Source organism: Blastomyces dermatitidis (assembly GCF_000003525.1).
Source record: "Blastomyces dermatitidis ER-3 genomic scaffold supercont1.2, whole genome shotgun sequence".
In the NCBI taxonomy this organism is placed as follows: Eukaryota; Fungi; Ascomycota; class Eurotiomycetes; order Onygenales; family Ajellomycetaceae; genus Blastomyces; species Blastomyces dermatitidis.
The window spans coordinates 516,707-534,266 of NW_025544775.1; the positions used below are offsets into that span (position 1 = coordinate 516,707).

At 46.7% G+C, this 17,560-nt stretch overlaps 5 protein-coding genes across 7 annotated transcripts; 1 reads left to right on the plus strand and 4 right to left on the minus strand.

Annotated features, from left to right (window-relative positions):
- Positions 1–835: 835 nt before the first annotated feature.
- On the minus strand, positions 836–4,470 carry BDCG_01416. Of its 2 annotated transcripts, XM_045416918.1 has the most exons (5): positions 3,855–4,455; positions 3,372–3,611; positions 2,963–3,039; positions 2,628–2,877; positions 844–2,538 (listed from the first exon to the last, which is right to left on the minus strand). In XM_045416918.1, exons 2-5 carry the CDS (start codon positions 3,559–3,561, stop codon positions 881–883), a joined length of 2,175 nt encoding a protein of 724 aa, XP_045279577.1. In that variant the 5' UTR covers positions 3,562–3,611; positions 3,855–4,455; the 3' UTR covers positions 844–880. The 2 variants fall into 2 exon arrangements, with proteins under 2 accessions (XP_045279576.1, XP_045279577.1); XM_045416917.1 differs by having other exon boundaries at positions 836–2,538; positions 3,372–4,470.
- Positions 4,471–4,832: 362 nt separating this feature from the next.
- On the minus strand, positions 4,833–7,632 carry BDCG_01417 (uncharacterized protein). The gene is made up of 3 exons (XM_045416919.1): positions 6,862–7,632; positions 5,934–6,692; positions 4,833–5,852 (listed from the first exon to the last, which is right to left on the minus strand). Exons 1-3 carry the CDS (start codon positions 7,083–7,085, stop codon positions 5,093–5,095), a joined length of 1,743 nt encoding a protein of 580 aa, XP_045273877.1. The 5' UTR covers positions 7,086–7,632; the 3' UTR covers positions 4,833–5,092.
- Positions 7,633–7,657: 25 nt separating this feature from the next.
- Positions 7,658–10,740, minus strand: BDCG_01418 (peroxisomal ABC transporter). Its single transcript, XM_045416920.1, has one exon. It carries the CDS (start codon positions 10,414–10,416, stop codon positions 7,894–7,896), a length of 2,523 nt encoding a protein of 840 aa, XP_045273878.1. The 5' UTR covers positions 10,417–10,740; the 3' UTR covers positions 7,658–7,893.
- A 1,964-nt stretch (positions 10,741–12,704) lies between these two features.
- Positions 12,705–17,462, plus strand: BDCG_01420. Of its 2 annotated transcripts, XM_045416923.1 has the most exons (6): positions 12,891–13,710; positions 13,833–13,919; positions 13,992–15,136; positions 15,209–15,358; positions 15,443–15,541; positions 15,613–17,454. In XM_045416923.1, the coding sequence occupies exons 2-6, from the start codon at positions 13,889–13,891 to the stop codon at positions 15,823–15,825; spliced, it is 1,638 nt and encodes a 545-aa protein (XP_045279579.1). In that variant the 5' UTR covers positions 12,891–13,710; positions 13,833–13,888; the 3' UTR covers positions 15,826–17,454. The 2 variants fall into 2 exon arrangements, with proteins under 2 accessions (XP_045279578.1, XP_045279579.1); XM_045416922.1 differs by having other exon boundaries at positions 12,705–13,919; positions 15,613–17,462.
- BDCG_01419 (uncharacterized protein) lies at positions 12,799–13,074 on the minus strand (the record flags this gene model as incomplete). Its single annotated transcript, XM_045416921.1, has 1 exon — positions 12,799–13,074. The coding sequence occupies one exon, from the start codon at positions 13,072–13,074 to the stop codon at positions 12,799–12,801; it is 276 nt and encodes a 91-aa protein (XP_045273879.1).
- Positions 17,463–17,560: the final 98 nt, after the last annotated feature.

Sequence of the window (17,560 nt, forward strand, 5' to 3'; positions counted from 1 at the left end):
CACCTCTATCACCCTAACCACTCTCTTCCACCCTGTATCACCTTCATCACCATTATCAGATTAATCAGAGCTGTACAGGCTGCAGAGCACTCTTCAATCTCATCTGAATTCAAAGAAATATGTATGACATCACATGAGATCATGTTACAGAGAATTTGACACAATGAACATAGAGAAGATTATAAGAAATGTAAGTACTGTAGAGAATGTATGAAAGCAGAATAAAAAAAAGAATGAAGATTAATATCAGAGCTGTATAGGCTGCAGAGGCTGAGCAGAGCTGGCTGTTCAATCCCATCAAATGGATTTGATGGGGTGCACGTGATATCATGTGAGGTCACGTTACAGGGCATTTTACTCGGAAAAGTTGGTTTTTCTATAATATATAGAGAGATTACTCTATGTAAACCATATCATTCTATGTATGGTTGTGGCAGCGCTTGGAAACAGTAAAAAATATTCTGCTAACTAGAAGTAAAATTGTATGCTCAACTATCACTTAGGCGCCATTAGCTGTCTTAAAACGCTGAAAATGGGGATAGAATACAGAGGTATCTTGCTAGTAGTACATGGGGAAGGACAAAATAAAGAGGCAAAGGGGCAAACACTAAATGCGTAGAATGAAAGAAAATGGACATGAGCAAAAGGCCTGAAAACGAACAGTTTATATCAAACCCAGCCCATGCGTTGAAATGGTGCTCCCGTCTCGGGAGGAACAGAGGAAACCCATTGCAATCGTAACCAACCGAACAAACACCACCCTGCTGAAAAAAAAAAAAAATAATAATAATAATAAATAAAAAAAAAAAAAAAAATAAAAAAAAAAAAAAAAAAAAAAAAAAAAAACTTGTCCAAATCAGAACGCCGGAATGTAACTGGGTCACGCGTATTTAGCCTTTTTCGGCTTCGAACCGCTCGGCCTATAATCACCGCCCTCGCTCTCCTCTGTTCCGCCACGGATCAGAGGTATCTGCTGGAGAGCAGTCTGCAGGTCGTCACTTTCACTGCTCTCACTACCCCCACTGACATCCGAACCAGCAGCAGACGTAAGGTCCATTGGTGTCTGGTTTGCCGACGCCTCCAGCGGCCCAAGCGCGCTAGTCACCAGCGAAGTCATCTTACCCACTTTTTCAAACGTGGACGACGTAGTTCTGCCGCCAATGAGACCCGCCCGTGGTGGCCTGCCCATTGCGCGGGGAATTTTGGCATCTCTGATATCTGCGCCCGTGGCGTTGCCATCAATAATATGCAGATTTGCGCGGAACATCTTGGGATCTCGCATGTCATCGTATATGCCAACTTCCTCCAAATTCAAGCTTTCCAGCGCAAGGGTCTCGACCCTGGTATCTCCAAAGAACCACTCTTTGCCCGGGGCTAATCGTTGATCGGTCAATCGGCCATATTCACGGCCCGCCGTCACCCCTTCCAGGTCGATGCCCAGCGAGATATCATCGAACATGAGGGACATGACCTCCGATTCGTAGCAACGGCCGACAACATGATCTAGGGATATTTGAACACGTGTCTTCTCTGGTTGCATGCGGTACCATGTGCCATAGCCACTCATTCCCACGCACTCAAAAGAATTGATGACTTCTTCATCTGAAAGGGGTCTCGGAGCCATAGTTGAATCCGGCTCTCGATAGGCATTTTTTGGAGATAGCGTGTAAGCTTTGCCCACAAGTCGAACTGCAGTTGACTGACATAGCAGGGGAGACGCAAGGTCGGCGTCGCAGTTCCTCAGCTTAACCTGGATACTCTCGATGACTAGCACATCGGTGACACGGTTGTATGGATCTGCCGAAAGTGATGGTGAGCGTGGTGTAAGTCTAACGCCATCACCCTTTATTAGGAATTCGGAGCCAATAAATATGCCTCTACAATATACCGTCGCGTCCGGCCACGTGCCCTTGAAATGGTACTTGTCGACCACGGAGCACGAAGGCATGACCGTGAGCGCGTTTTTAATAGATGGGTGATAGTCGTCAGGAAGGACGCCTTGCAGAAATATCTGCCAGTAGTTCAGAGGCCGAATGCAGTTCAGGGGTACATATTTGTATTGGCGCGAGAGGTTCTTGTCAGTGCTATTTGGGTCCGGGAATGTCTCTATCCGGAAACCAGATATGTTGACAGCAAATCTTTTCTTGGTTTCCGTAACAATGTCTTCAAGAACAGGAGGTTCCTCGGCCGTTTGCGCCACAGTTCCCGCTCGCCATTCAGGGGTGCCAAGGAATTTTCGCGTTTTCCGGCAATACACTTCGAACTTTTCAGTCACCCAGTTGAATTTAAGCTCTGTCCCCTGAAAGGAGTAGCACCAGAGAACAAGTTCGCCAAGCCGAGGGATAAACGAATGTTGCATAAAAGTTCTAGTTAGATGTTCTTGTAGCGTGTTGCGTTGTGCTCTCCAATCCATGCTTAATGGTTCTTTAATCGATTGGTCGATGCTGCCTCTTTCCTTTAGTTTGGAGACTAGGATTTTGAACACGTCTGGTGTTCCCTCCTCATCCTCAGCCAGATAGTTTCTCCTTTGAGGACGCCCTATACCAACAAACACATGTCAGAGGCTACGTCTCAATGAAGAAACCGCGATATATTCTCCAAGAAGAGCAAACGGGTAAATCGCTTACCGAACCTGTTTCCTGCACCATTTGCGGATTTGCTCACCCCACCAAGCTTCTGCTTAGGTTTAGGTCCAGGTTTGCGGCGCTGCCCCGCCATGGTAGGGTCGTCGTACTTAGCTGCTTGCTTACCAGCTTTGCAGATATCGCAGCCGCATGGAGTGGCACCATGAGTCATTAAATAGTAGAAATGAGGCCAGAATCTATTTGGAGAGTTATAGTAGTATCCTGATGGGTGGCCGTATAGATATTTGTCCCGCTGGTGTTATTTCGATGCCAATCAGCTTGTGTTCATGAAATATACAAACATTTTCTGAAAATCTGGCAGAGGTACTAGTACTGACAAGCTCGGGATTTTGTTGGCGTGCTCGAGACATATATACATATCCTTCGGGTAGTTGGTCCAGGATATATTGTTTCCCTAAACTCCAGCCGGGTTGAATCAATTGTTAACATGGCAACGCTTGAGTCGAGATAGGGAACCAACAAGGAACAAGTTTGATATATGTAATATCAAGCTCAAAAATACAGAGAGACTCCAAGAACTATCAACCCTTCATACATCCTAACCCAATTCTTCAAGTTTTGAAAAGGGTAGAACATGGGGAAGAATTGAAGATGCAGCGCAACGACATCACACGACACGTTCATACAATATTTTACAAAGCAACAGTTATTCAGAACATGAGAATGAAAGAGTTACGACAAAGGAAGCATGGCACCATATTGAGGAGATCAAAGACACCAACTAACCTGGTCTTGCCTCGCCTCTCGCTTTCATCCACATATTAGCCAATTTCAGCAAATAAAGACGCGGATCTTCTCTTTCAAATCGCGACTCTGTCGGCCAGCGATTTATGTCTCCATCCGTAAACGTCTTGTCTATGCAGACCTTGACGACGCCTTCGTCATCTTTCGTGGACGGCGGGTTAGGAGGCGGCATTTTGTATCGTAAAAAAAACTGCGCTAGTTGGCTAAAAAGGAGATTCTAATCTTTTGATCATTTTACATTAGATATATTCACTCGAAATGAAATAGTCGACGCGTTTTTATGAATTTTAAAAAGAAACAAAGTAATGAGTTAAAAAAAAATATAAAATGAGAAATTCAAAAGTCGAACGAAAGTCACGTGGATCATATGAAGCCGTGGATCTGATTGGTGCATTCAGATAAACCCAAACCTTCAAGTGACAATTGAGCGGAGAGGAGTGAGCTTTGGAGGGGGGGGTGTGTCACTTCTGAATTCATGTTCCTTTTTCTAAATCGGTGAGCTTGTTATTTAGTTTGACGCAAATATTGCAGCTTTTATTTCGCTAACACCTCATACAATGAACACGGGTGACTATTAATCTCATTCATGTACATGTACATTACATACAAGGGAAATGAGTTAGTTTCATGGAGACGTAGAGTAAGTATATGAAAAGATATCCTCAAGAGGGGGTTCACCTCATACCTCACTACATAGAGCAATAGGAGGAATTTCGAGCACCTGGATATGTTGTATGTGCTTATTCTTCATGCTTTCACGGACCGGCGGAAGAAAATGGAGTTAGCGAGTGGAACCGATGCAGCGTGGGAAAGGTTAAAGAGAGGAATACGCCCTCCGACCCTATGTAATTGTGAAGGCGTATCTATCCGGTTGCCAATATATCAGAGATATGGTGGCAGTGGAATATGCGCCTGGGTGGAATAAGGTAAGTTACATCGAACCCCAGCGAAAGAAAATATATATACACTGACAACCTGACAGTTGCGCCGAAGTTCTGGAGGTGGTATCCTGATATCCTAGTGTTGAGGTCAACTCCCGAAGAATGATGATGTTAAGAATTAACCCGAATGCGAACGCAAGAAGGCTCCTCCTTATCTAGATATGATGAAGCTTAGCCTTAGGACCATTTGTCACAACCGAAGCTTTGAAGCTTAAAACCCCATCGGGTGCAAGTCCATAGTATATCTTCATGCTCATCCGTCCATGCTTGATGAACTTGGAAGAAGCTTAGCATATTTGAATGTGAAAGCGATACGTTAAAGGACGGTGCTAGAATAATGAAGCTCTGAAAGCACCCAGCGTCGTCCCGATCTTCCATATTCAGGTTATCTCCAGCATGGCTAAATCCCCAGTTGCTTGCGGCGGCTTCAGAGAAGCTTCTTACGAACATATTCCTTGCAAAATGGAATGGATTACAGGGAGTGAAGTAGCTCATTGATAATCCGAGTATGACTTATGACTTTATGTATGTATATAATGGCTGATCATTGATTGTTCGAGAGTTTCCCTCCGATCTCATTGAAATCCTAGACTATTTTGCTACTTTCTTCATATATATCCATACATCTGTCGCTGTCGTTTGCTAACTAGAAATAAACACTAATCCTGCATCCTCCCTATCGTTCTATCTCCATATGTCTTCAATAATTTCATACCCCTACTCCGCCATATTCTTGGAATCTCTACCTAAGCCCTGTGGGCTCTATTCCGCAGTCTCTCGCTTCTTCATTCTCACCATAAACGGCCTATCTGGGCCCATTGTTCCCGACAAGTTAGTGTTTGGTTGCGGCATTCCATTCGAAGCCAGTGCTTCCTTATCTACTTCGATATCAAATGCCGACAATATGGCCACCATGCCAACAACGACCTCATACATCGCGAGGTTCCTTCCAGGGCAGAAGGAGGTGCCTCCTCCAAAGGGACGCATGGAGTACATTCGTTCTCTGAGCGGCTTTGATCTTGCCTTGCCGGGTATCGACATCGCGTCCGCCGACAGGGTCAATCCAGTTTCAATTATCACATTCTGTCCACCCAGGTTCTCCAATTTCGTATCCGCGTTAATCTCTGCTCCCGTGTTTTCGTTATCGTCTGGTTCTTTGTCAATAAACCTTTCCGCCCAGAATTCAGAAGCATCCACAAACGTGCCGTCCGGAGACCAAACATCTGGATCTGTTTGCAATTCTCTGCCGGGAATAAATATCGTTCCTCCCTTGCGAAACACGTAACCCCCAAGCTCAGTCGTTTCCAAGACAAGCCGCACTGATGGTGACGAAACGTATAGCCGAAGTACCTCAAGGACTAGCGATTTTATGAGCTTGTTTGTGGCTAGGGTTCCGATGTCTAGCGTGCCATCTTGTTTCTGAGACAATGCTATTGCGCGACGAACTCGACCGTAGAGCTGCGGGTCGAGAACGCAATGTATCAGCATCCATGTCGCGGCCGGGATGGCATTTGCATTTGTTCTTAAATTATGCACCAATCAGCTATGCACTAGATGGGGAGAAAATGATGCAAGAGGAGAGGGATAGGGGGGAACAACGTACGCCCACATAAGGCTGAGGTGGAAAACAGCCCGCCCTCGTTTACTGATGCCATTGTTTAGAAATGTACGGTGTCTTTGCCTCATCAACCTGGCTCCCCAATATTCATCCCACGCGGGATCTTCCGATTCCACGTCTTCAAATTTTCGGTGCTTGGTTGCTTCCTCTTCCCATCGTTCTAAGACAGAAACCATCGCGCTTCGACTTGCAGCAGCCTCTGGAATAAATATGCCGGGTAAGTTCGTCGTAAGTGCCAATGCCCATGAATCAAATTCCCAAAGATCTTCATATGCTTGGGGCCAAACTTCCATGAGACGAGTCCCCATTATCATCGGAATGGAAGCAAGCGTATAATGCCGCATCAGGAACTCGTTAAAGTCCAGAGTTTTCCATGTGCCGCTGTTACCATGGCTTTCTTTCATTGAAAACGCCTGTTCTAAGCTTGCAGTCAAAACCTCGTTGAATTTAGATACCATCGGGGGTAGATTTATACCACTGAGGCCAGGGATATGTTGTCGATGGAGTTCAGGGATCAGGCCTTGGCCGTCACCTGCACCGTTTGGACCAGTGGGACCTTTCTCAAGGATTTTAAGGTCGGCTTGAGGGGCTCCGAATGCTTTATTCACGAGCAGCACGATGGGATCGAAGGTGAATAGCTTTGGGCGGCGATCTATCTGGCTTGCCAGTTTAGTGTCGAAAACTGTATACAGGTAATTCCCTGCCATTAATGTTCTCGACACGGGAAGACTAGGATATTTTCCCCTAGAAAAATGTGAGATCGAGACATAAATAAGCAAAAGTCTGCTAGAATTCAACCCCCTTTCCCCTCTTTTCCTCCTCCCGGTTTTTTTTCAGTTTATCTCCTTTCTTGGACTAAGATATAGAACCACCCCCTAGAAAACAAGAGAAGCAAAAAAAAGAGTCAACCAACCTAACCCAGCTCGAGAAACGAGTCGTTCCGCGGCGGAAGAACAGTCCATGACCAAGCCATGGTATGGCATAAGGGATCAAGGGGGGCTCTCTCCCTTGCTGGAACTCGCAACGTGCCTTGACGCTAGTAAATACCCAGGTCAGGAGGAATGGGGAGATGAGAAGGACGAAGACCAGGCAGAGCATCATCTCTACTGGGGCAATGAAATGGATATTGGATAACATCGTTGAGAGTAGGAGGATATTGGGTGGGAGGATATTTCACTCTCCTTCATATACTACTCTACTTAGAGCTGTCCGTAAATGGGCGTATAGCTCGTTCTTCTTCGTCCGCTTTCGTCTTTGGGACGGGTATCTTCACGAAATTGATAATCTCAAGTCTGAAAGCAAAGCATTTCGTCTTAAAAATAAAGAGGAATTCTCCAAAGGCCAAAGAGGGAGGTTATGCCGCCACCACTGACTGGTTAGGTCGGTCACCCTCCCCTTGGTGTGCTCGGGGAAGCAGCCATCGCCGAAATATGACATCCGCACACGGATCCTTGTATGTTGCGAGATCCTTTTTTCTTGTTTTTGCCTTGATATGGTGAGACACAGCCGTACGGCTATTCATGTGTGCTTGATTTTCTTTTTCTTTTGATCTTTGAGTTTTTTCATTGTCCTCGAATGATTTGTCGATTAGCCGGGCTAGACGTTGAGAAAGGTTATTAGTTATCTAGAGCCGGTTTGAACAGAAGCAGTTTACTTGTACGGATTAGCTGTGCCGCCAAACAAGCTTGTGTTAGTTTCCGTGTTGCCTTCCAAGGTATGTTAGGATGTCAAAATTTTTATTTTTTTTTCTTATTATTCTGAGAAGATGCAACTAGTTTCAAATGGATCATTCATGTGATGCTAGCAATTGGAAAAATTAAGTATGACGTAACAAAAAATAGACGCAGCCGATCCACCAAACAGAGCGCCTCACACAATTCTATTCTGTGATTCCAGCTTGTGCATACAGATTATCCGTAGCTGTATGGGCATCTACATATGCATCTCAATCCGCATTCCGCGGGGCATCCGCGTCTCCACCCCCCTGTTCGTTTTGCCCTTCAGCTTTGACCTCATCTTTTTCGCCCGCCTGGTATGGCGGAGGAGCCAGCTCAGCCTCACCATCACGAACCCACACCTTTTGCAACTCGGCATCGATTTCCTGCTTCCGTGCCTTCCACCCCTCAACTTGATCAAGTCGCTTGCGGAGCTCCTGTATTTCCTTCTCGACACCCATCTTCTCCTTTTCCGTGCCGATGCGGTCGAATTCCCATTCTGTGCCGTCCGGTCCCATGCCAAGGGTGAGATTGAAGGTGTGGTACTTTTTCAGCGAAACACGCGTGGAGATTGTGATCAAAGTGATACCCCGCTGCTTGGCTTTTTCATAGAGCAAGCCTTCGACATCAGAGGAGACAGCAGACGTAGCCTCATCGATGAATGCATATCGAGGCTCGTGGTAGAGGAGCCTTGCCATACCCATGCGTTGCTTTTCGCCACCGCTTAGGACGTCCTTCCATTCTTTGCGGCAGTCCCAACCACCCTCACGATCGGGTAGGTAGCCAAGATGGACATCGTTCAGCACTTGAAGTAGATCCGCGTCACTCCTCCCATCTTCTAACATGTCCATTTCGCTATGGGGATAAATGACTTGGTCACGTAGGGTGCCGAGGCTAAGGTATGGACGCTGCGGGAGGAACATTATGCCATCTACACCAAATCCTCTCGGCCGACTAACCAGGCCCCGGTAAACAGGCCAGAGACCCGCGACGATGCGAGCAATGGCGGATTTTCCGACACCATTCGGTCCTGAAATTAGAAGATGCTCGCCAGAACGCACTATAAAGGATAATGATTCGATAAGTTCATCACCCCCTTGAGGGAAGAGAGACGGCGCTACCACAGGTACATGTTCTAGACGCACGCCGTCGAATCCGCTATGGATCGTCCCCTGGACATCTGAAAGTGAGTATAATTCAGGATGGGAACCACGGCGAGATGCATATGCATTAGCCTGTACCCGGTGGAGAGTTGATATTAACGTATAGACGCGAGAGGTATATCCTGCCAACTCAGAAAGGTCTTTAATGCTGTACATCATACGGCCACCAGCATCCGCTAGGGAAAGCATAAGTCGCTTGTTTGTAATGAAATCCTTCATTCGATCTCTCTCCCTCCCAGAAGTTTCGATAGACGAGAGAGCCATCTCGGAAACACCAGCTAGGCCGCCCCACGCAGGTAGGAATATTGGAAGCGACGTGATTAGATACCCAAAGGCGGACCAAGAATACTTAAGAATCATATCTTCAAGCATATTATAGCGGATTTTCAGGCTATATATGCCCTCCATCCATCGTTGTAGATCCTTAAAACTTTTGGAGAGGAACACATGTTCCATTTCAGCTCCGCCGTAGAACGCCACCTCTTCAGCATTTGCCAGAAGTCGGGAGTGGAGACCTCTAAAGTCACCCTCCTTCTTACCCTCGACCGCTGTCAACTTTCCGAATGGTGGAGAAAGTCGACGCAGTATTGTTGCTGTACCGAAATATCCGCTGAGGATTCCTGTCAGTGCTAGGGGTCCCAGCGAACGATAGAGTTGGTAGTTGAAAACGAAGAGGTCCACTAGTGGTTTCCCAATAGAAGAATATAGCTTCGCAGAGGCCGCACAGAACCGGGTGAGATCCTGCGTGATGAATTGGTCCGCCGACTCGCCAACACCGCCATCAAGATTGGAGAGTTTATAATAGTTTATGTTATCGTTTAGGTAAAGGTCATGTATATACCTTGTGAGTCGCGTTCGGAAGGCAATAGAGACTTTGGACTGGAGGAACTTGATCATAGAATTGGTGTAAGACGCGAATGTGCCGATTCCACACCATTTTATCAGGCCCCAGAGGAAGGCTTTACCCTTGCCAGCGACCAAATCTCGCACAATCTCTCCATCAAGTCGTGCTACCACGAGAGATAGATATGTTCTGAGCATGAGAAAGACGCCGTGACCAATCAAGAATCCAGTTTCCTTGCTCCTCCACCTCGGAATCATGATGCTTAAGAGACTGAGAAACTGGTGCAGGAAGGCCAGATTCAAGCCTGGTCTGGTAGAGGGGGGCGGAATTTGGGATGGTAGAGATGATATATCACCGAGGCCGGCAGCCCTGGGAGGATTAAGAAATAGCCGTCGATGCGCATCGAATGTCGTCAATTTTGTCGGGCGAATGGTTACTTTGGAGGTATCGGAAGTCGTTACCGACGACTTGTAGGGGACATATATTATCCGTGTTCCATCCTTGCCGCGAAGACCGGAATTCTTCCTCACCAGGCGTTTCCCCTCAGCCCTCTCCTTCGACCATTCATGCCACCAGCGATATCCCCCATACCCACTTCCGATTATCGATAATAAAAGAATTATAGTTGCAATTAGCTTAGCAGTCTTGGACGATTTGCGGAATCGGTCTTGCAACAGCTTCGAATAGTAGGCAAAGAGGAGGAGCAAGGGATCCTGTGGAGGTCGCAACGTCGACTGCGCAGCCATTGTGTCCGTGTATTAAGTATCTTGTATAGTCGCTCACAGCCGGCTGAACTTGGGGGCTAAAGTATCCCGTTTTATCCCCCGTCTTGAGATTGCATTGTCAGCCTCGAAAACGGCCTTTGGATTGGAAAACGATATCGGGCAAGTTCTTTGAGGTCAGATTTCTTTTTGCGCCGCGTCAGGTACGTGGTTATAGGATTAGGTCATGCCAGCAGGCTCCCTGGATATTCTGAGTCTGTTGCAGGTCGGGAAAACGCCAACTATACCAGATACAAGGTGTAACTCGAAGGAATGAAGGTAGCATGAAACAAACAAGATACGCTTCGGCTGAAGAATACCGTGGGTGCAATTCAATGACATGTGACGACGCCCAGAATCCAGGAGACTCACATGACATCAAAATCACGTGCCGAGTGTAGCCAGGCTAGGTAGTTAATATCCAAGAGTATTGTATTATACGAGGTTAGCGAATTGAAAAATAATTACGTGTGTAATATACAATACTAAGTAACTGAGAAATGCGCAGTAATGTAACCTGCGTAGCCGCCCATACGCTGTAGAAGTCTGCGCGCACTGGCGAATGAGCAACCGAGCATCAAACAAATAATTCGGTATGTACGTACGCAGTACACTACATGTACCAGCGTACATAGCTTTCGCCAAAAGAATGCTTCAATAGCAGCGTGTCCAGTTTGTGATTCGTGGAGATTAGCTACCCTAGAGCTCCTCGCTCGCTGGCGGGGTTTGCTGAATATTTCCGGGGTTAAAGCTTCTACTTTGGCACCTGGTTGGCTGGCTACCCTTTATTTTCTTGAAGCATATCATGCTGCATGCAACCGCAAACCATTCGCCAGTCCATGAAAATTTGCCTACAGAGACCACGTCTAGCCAACATAATCGGCGGGATGTTTTGCCTGTTCACGCACTGCTGTGTACAGAGCAATAATCGCTGTCGTTATCACAGTGGGACCAAGCACACCAGGGCGCTGCCAAGCTGGAGCGGCAGGCTTAGCTCTCCTGCTAGCGGTAAATTACCCGGAGTGGCCCCAGCGAAAAATGGTTCGGCGGGCAGACTGTTGGCTAACCGCATTTTGATCTAGATTTCTCCGTAAGCGCCTTGAAGAAAATAGACGGCCCAATAGGAGCAACGAACCCAACCTGTGGCAGTTTACAAGATTGACAGGAACCGAGTTGATGAGCGCGCCTCGATTCCACAGCGCAGATGGAGCTTTGCTCCTCGACAATTTTGCCGCCATTCGAACTGGATAACATCTTGTGCATCGGCTTGAAAAGATGAGCCCAAGCATCGTGAGTTACTCCATGCAGCTTGACCCAAAACGTGACAGTGCACAGGGAGCATAAGGAACATGTTTGGCATTTTGCGCAATGTCCGTACGGAGGCACCTGAGTGGCTGAGATAACTACCTACACACCACTGATGTCGTTGATCTCGGCGAAAGGGATGAATGACACCACTACTAAGACGAGCTTAAGCTGGTACGTTACACGGCGAAACCTGCAGTTCAAAACCACGAGCAACAGCATCAAGTGCTATGTGTGCACGTACACGGGGAACCCATGCAGGTTCCCTTACTCCGCCTTTCAAAAAAAGGTCGCCAACGTATCATGGGTTGCTCGCTCAGCTTGACCAAGCCGATATTATTTAGCTGCGGAAGTCAGTTCGCTAGGCCGATGATTCTCGCAGGGAGAGCGCGCGCTATTTTGCGGTCTCTAATACAAATTAAAGCACAGTAAGGGCACAGGAGGTTATACGCAGAACCTAGTTAATACCCTGATCAATGGAAATGTAGTTAGTGGAGGAACCGAGATTGAGTAGTTGGGATAATCAACAACACGCAACTCAAATTCTATATTTTGCTATATGAGGCACAATACGCTACTAAAAGATGGCTAGCGTCGTGTACATGCAAGTCAACAATTATTTTTGAGTGCACTCAGCGCATGGTTTTGTAACAAGAGACGTCGTTGTTGGTGGGGCGTGCATACAGCGTATACAAACTTTTTTGAAGCAGCTCTCCCCGCCTTCTACGAAGTACGGAGCACGGAACTCGGTCGTAAGATATTATATCACGTGCCTATGTATTTTTAGAACTTGGAGTGTATCGGTAATGAAAATTCCGCAGCCCGCCCGCGTCAAGGGGTAACATTACATACAATTCCCTGACGATACGAATGGTCACTCTCACTTGGAAGCCAGCCAATGTAACGTCAGGATGGGATGGCTCCAGCCACAAGTGCTCTTGAAATCAGTATAATGATGCGTGTACTTAGGTACTTCGATAATACGCAGCAAGATATTTACGAAACAATACCTCACGTGATTCATTATTACAACCTTGGAATAGACGGATAGCACACCCACCTCTAGGCAAGCCACAAGTTACCGTATGCCGGGTTACAGTACATGACCATACCAAGTAGCCCCCTTTCCAGACTGTCCAGACTCCCTTCCCAATAATCCCTCCAACCATCACCACCACCAACCAACCACCAACCGCTCCTATTACTGCTGGCGTTGAACCGCCTCCGCTTGTCTTCTTCCTCCTCCTCCATCCTTCTCCTCCTTGACCCTTTGCTACCTCTGTTGCTCTTCATATCCTGTGGTGTCTTCCGCGTCTGCCCCGTTGCAAACAGTATCATTCTCGAGTCCGTTGAGCTGGTTCCTTGCCCTGACTCTTTCCCCCTTCGCCAATTCGCTTGTGCCAGCCAGGGTTAGACCTGTCCTCTCACCCCGTTTTTTCGGCCTTTCTACCCCCAAATTTGGACTATTCCTCCTTGGGCTGCTTGCTCTCTATCCCAACCTTGGCTCGCTCTGTCTGTCGCAAGGGCCTCCTCCGGCCCGCCGTCCCCTCGTCCGACTCTGTCTCACTTCGTTCATCTGCCGCTTGGAACACTCGTGGAGCTTTATCGATCACCTTGGGGGTCTGTTGGGATAGCCCTTGAATGATCTTTACGATACACTGCTGCTGTGAACGGTGTTCTCCTTAGCCCGAAGACGCGAGTTTACGGAAACTTCGCCCGCTGGAATTCTCCGCTCTTTGATCGATACAGCCAGTTTATATAGGTTCAATTCCTGGCGTGTTTTGCTAGCATTGACAGCTCAAGGCTGACTGGGAAGGCGACCACGGAGCTGTCTATTTCGTGGATATATTTTGCGACCCATTCGTCGAGCTGAATGAAGCTAGTCTTCATTGTTCGCTATCTTCATAAAGCAAGCAAGTCTACAATTCTGGTCGCATAGGCTCAGGAACAAAAAAGGCCAGAAGTCTTTTTCTTGTCAGTCTTTTGATTTGGGTTACAAGTGTCGTAGTTTTTAACTATCACGTTCTTGTTTGGGTCTCTCCCGGCGTGTTGAAAACGACGTATATTGATAGCCCCGATTCTTCTTGGCATTCCAGATATCAACACCACCTCCTCCTTCCTCACGCCAGAATTATCTATCGCGAACCTATCCATGACCGCTTCATCCAACGGCCCAGGGTCCAGTGAGTTATTCTATTTAGGTTATAATATCGTGCCTGAAACCATCTCGTTCTAACCAACCTCGTTCTCTTAAGACTCTGCCTTGCCAGTTCCTAACGATGCAAGTTCAAAAAACCTATCGTCAAATGATCATTCCATCGGCGATGCCCCTCTAGAGCGACATACATCGCATACGAACTCGGCGCAAGGTTCATCTGGCGATACTGAGCGCCCAAAGAAAAAGCGATCCTTTCTTCGCGTCCCATCGCGGTCATCTTCCAATGCAAAACAACGGGGACAACCCGCTGCTCCTGACTGGCCACAAGATGGAACTGAAAGCAATGCTGGAAGTAAAAAACGGGCTGGAAGCTTGGCAAGCAGTAAGCGGTCCAGGCGCACCGACGCACCTATGGCCACAGACACCAACAATGTGTCCACGCCCGATACAGATGATCAGCCTAAAGAAAGAATGGCAAAGGGGCCCTCGAAGCTGTTTTCTTTCCTCAGTTGCTGTGGCGGCACGTCGAACGACGATCAGGAAGAACCTGAAATACCCCCCAAAAAATCTGTAAAAACACAGTCGTCCCGTGGCAGGCAGCCAACGCCAGCCGAGAAGACAGAACCCAGCGCTGCAGGTTCGAGCACCGCCGATTCCAGAGAACCCGCCTCTTCTGACGAAAAGGCTGCGTTAAAGACAAGTGCGGACCGGAGGGAGCCTAACACTGATAACGGCCTGGCCGGAGTCACAGGAGAATCTGGGTTGGATAGCGTGGTTAAAATGGATATTGATAAAGATTCAAAGCCTCCAGCACCGCCTTCGGGCTCTAAGACTTATACAAGCCGAGATTCGGATTTACCACCAATTCCTGCGTCAGAGCAAGTGACCTCTTCAAACACAACCAGCGTTCCCCTTGAGAAGCAACCAGCCACGGACGCCGTCCCGAAGCAGCCCAATGGTGATCACGATGCTGCCATGCAAGATGCGCAGTCCGCGGATAGCTACATAGAAGAAGACGTGGATACTCCATCCAATGACGAAACCGCGCAGCGATCGATGGAGATTCCACCTCCACCTCCATTAGCTCGCCATGCTGAATCGACAAACAAGTATATCCCGCCCGCTCCACCCGTTCAACCAGAGAAGCAGCAGTGGTTATTACCTCCCATTGAGCCCCACCTTCAGAGCCGCAAATGCCTTGTCCTCGACCTTGATGAAACCCTTGTCCACAGCAGCTTCAAAGTAAGGAAAGCGCTTTGGTTTCGTTTAGATGATATTACTATGCGATTGTACTGACAAAAGCTGGTTTTTAAGGTCCTTGAAAAAGCAGATTTCACCATCCCAGTGGAAATCGAGGGTCAATATCATAATATCTATGTAATCAAACGTCCCGGCGTTGATCAGTTTATGAAGCGAGTAGGAGAGCTCTATGAAGTCGTCGTTTTTACAGCATCAGTATCCAAGGTTCGTCAAAAGCGGGTATTTATGAGAGACGACGCCAGGAGTAACTAACGGTTTTTTTTTGTTTTTTTTTTTTTCAATTTGCAGTATGGTGATCCTCTATTAGATCAGCTAGATATCCATAAAGTGATACACCATCGGTTATTTAGAGACAGCTGTTATAATCATCAGGGAAACTATGTAAAGGTATGTGCTTCGCCCTATTCCTATAATAACCAAGTGATGCACTTAACTTACCCTTGACGATGACGCCGCAGGACCTTTCTCAAGTTGGCCGCGACCTCCGAGATACCATTATCATCGACAATTCTCCAACGTCTTACATTTTCCACCCTCAGCATGCCATTCCTATTAGTAGCTGGTTCTCGGACGCCCACGATAATGAACTATTAGATCTTATTCCTGTCCTCGAGGATTTGGCCGGTTCGCAAGTTCGGGATGTAAGCCTGGTTTTGAATGTTGCGTTATAGCGACCGCGTGGACGTGGACTTGACTTCTTGACTGTTCGCTATCTATGCCACGGCTTGCCGGGCGCCTTTTCCCAGCCGCTCGTCCTACCCCGTCGAGTATCAAGAGATATCTTTACTCTCGCCACGAAAACTGGTCACATCAAGCACTGTGATCATTATTGCTCGGGCTGTTCTACTGCTCATCTCAACTTGCCAAGGATACCTCTGAACATGGCAGAATTGAGAACCCACCACCAAAATGCTTCAGCACGACCACCACAACCAAAGGGAGAGTGGGCTATAAGATGCTTCTCTAGTTTACATGGAACCGGTTGAGCCATGCTCTATCAGGCTGACTTTTCCGTCGAGACTGGTGTCTTTTATTCCTCCCCTTGTCCTTTTTTTTTTTTGCAATTAATCTCCCTTCCACTGCCTCCATTTATACCCCACCGATTGCGAACCCTTGAACGGGCCCATATATTTCCTCCAAGTGAGCGTTTCATTTCTCTTCGAGCATTTCCTTGCCGTTGCATCAACTAGGCGTTTTGTCTGCTCCCGATCTGCAGACCATAAAAGACAAAAAAGTGACCTTGCTGGGCACATGTGTCCATTCTCATCCTTATGTACCCTATCCACACAACACAAAACACAAAACACAAAACACACTGCAAACCATGCATCCATCTCCTTTGTTATTTTCCCTCTGTTATCATTCCTTTTGTCACTCTATTTTCTATGATCTAGTCCTCCTGTCATATTTGTTTTACTCCCCTTTGTTTCCGTAACCTGAAGAAGCGAATTTTGTTTTCTTTTGAAAGATATCACACAAGTGAAGCAACTGATTTGCGGGTCCTTATTTGTCCTTACCACTTCCTCTTCCTGGTTCCCTCTAATATTCTTTGCTTGTTCATTCTGATTTTCCGTTTCCTCTTTATTTAACTTCTATTACTATTACTCTATTGTTTATTGCCACTGGCAGTGCCAAATTCTGCTGTTACATTATTCCTGCGCCTTCTTTTCTCCTATTTCCCTTTTCTGGATAATCTGATTCTCTCCTTTTCCTCGCTGTCTGTTTTGTAAGGCAACAACAACTTGTCCCCTGTTTTTCACCTTTCTCTGCGTCATGATTTCTCTGGTGAAAACCAAAGGGATTAAAATTCAATCTGTCTGTTCACTTTTTCGAAAGACTCAACCCCCCCACCCCTCCCCAAGCCTTCTTTTTATACCTAATTCCACACCAAAATAATTCTTCGCGCTTACATTGCCATATTATTCGCGTATGCAACTACCTAGGTACCCACCTACTACGAACGTATTTAATTTTATTTCACACACAGCTACATTGCCTCACTCTATATCTTTTGGCCGTGTTGTTCATCTTTCCTCCTCTACCATGGTTCTTTTCTATCCCTCACTGTGTTCGCATATATTGTATGTGGAGTGCCATCCCTTCATTTTTCTGTATTGGTAGGTAATCTTTAATCTTTATGCTTACTGAGTGAGACATCTATGCTATATTTCTTAGAGTTGTACGTATGTTGGTGTGGTGCGAGTAGTATGACTTGTGGATGGTTAATGGTTGTACCCATGCTTGGCAAAGATACGTCTATATAAATATATATATCTATAGTAGAAGAAAATCGTCTCGGCGATGGTATACATCCGTAAATAGAGAAATAGAGAAAATATTTAACTCTAATAAAGTAGGCAGATCTTCAGGGTATATCTAATAAGCACTCCGTACTCATTACCTTTG

Excerpts from the sequence above, each read along its gene's own strand:
- BDCG_01416 (XM_045416917.1), bottom strand. The coding sequence starts at position 3,561 with ATGCCGCCTCCTAACCCGCCGTCCACGAAAGATGACGAAGGCGTCGTC. Across the intron at positions 2,878-2,962 it reads GCCAACAAAATCCCGAGCTT|CGGGACAAATATCTATACGG; the intron begins GTCAGTACTAGT and ends AAATAACACCAG. Across the intron at positions 2,539-2,627 it reads TGGTGCAGGAAACAGGTTCG|GGCGTCCTCAAAGGAGAAAC; the intron begins GTAAGCGATTTA and ends TTGTTGGTATAG.
- BDCG_01417 (XM_045416919.1), bottom strand. The coding sequence starts at position 7,085 with ATGTTATCCAATATCCATTTCATTGCCCCAGTAGAGATGATGCTCTGC. Across the intron at positions 6,693-6,861 it reads CGTTTCTCGAGCTGGGTTAG|GGGAAAATATCCTAGTCTTC; the intron begins GTTGGTTGACTC and ends ACATTTTTCTAG. Across the intron at positions 5,853-5,933 it reads CACCTCAGCCTTATGTGGGC|AACAAATGCAAATGCCATCC; the intron begins GTACGTTGTTCC and ends GCATAATTTAAG.
- BDCG_01418 (XM_045416920.1), bottom strand. The coding sequence starts at position 10,416 with ATGGCTGCGCAGTCGACGTTGCGACCTCCACAGGATCCCTTGCTCCTC.
- BDCG_01420 (XM_045416922.1), top strand. The coding sequence starts at position 13,889 with ATGACCGCTTCATCCAACGGCCCAGGGTCCA. Across the intron at positions 15,359-15,442 it reads TTACAGCATCAGTATCCAAG|TATGGTGATCCTCTATTAGA; the intron begins GTTCGTCAAAAG and ends TTCAATTTGCAG. Across the intron at positions 15,542-15,612 it reads ATCAGGGAAACTATGTAAAG|GACCTTTCTCAAGTTGGCCG; the intron begins GTATGTGCTTCG and ends ATGACGCCGCAG.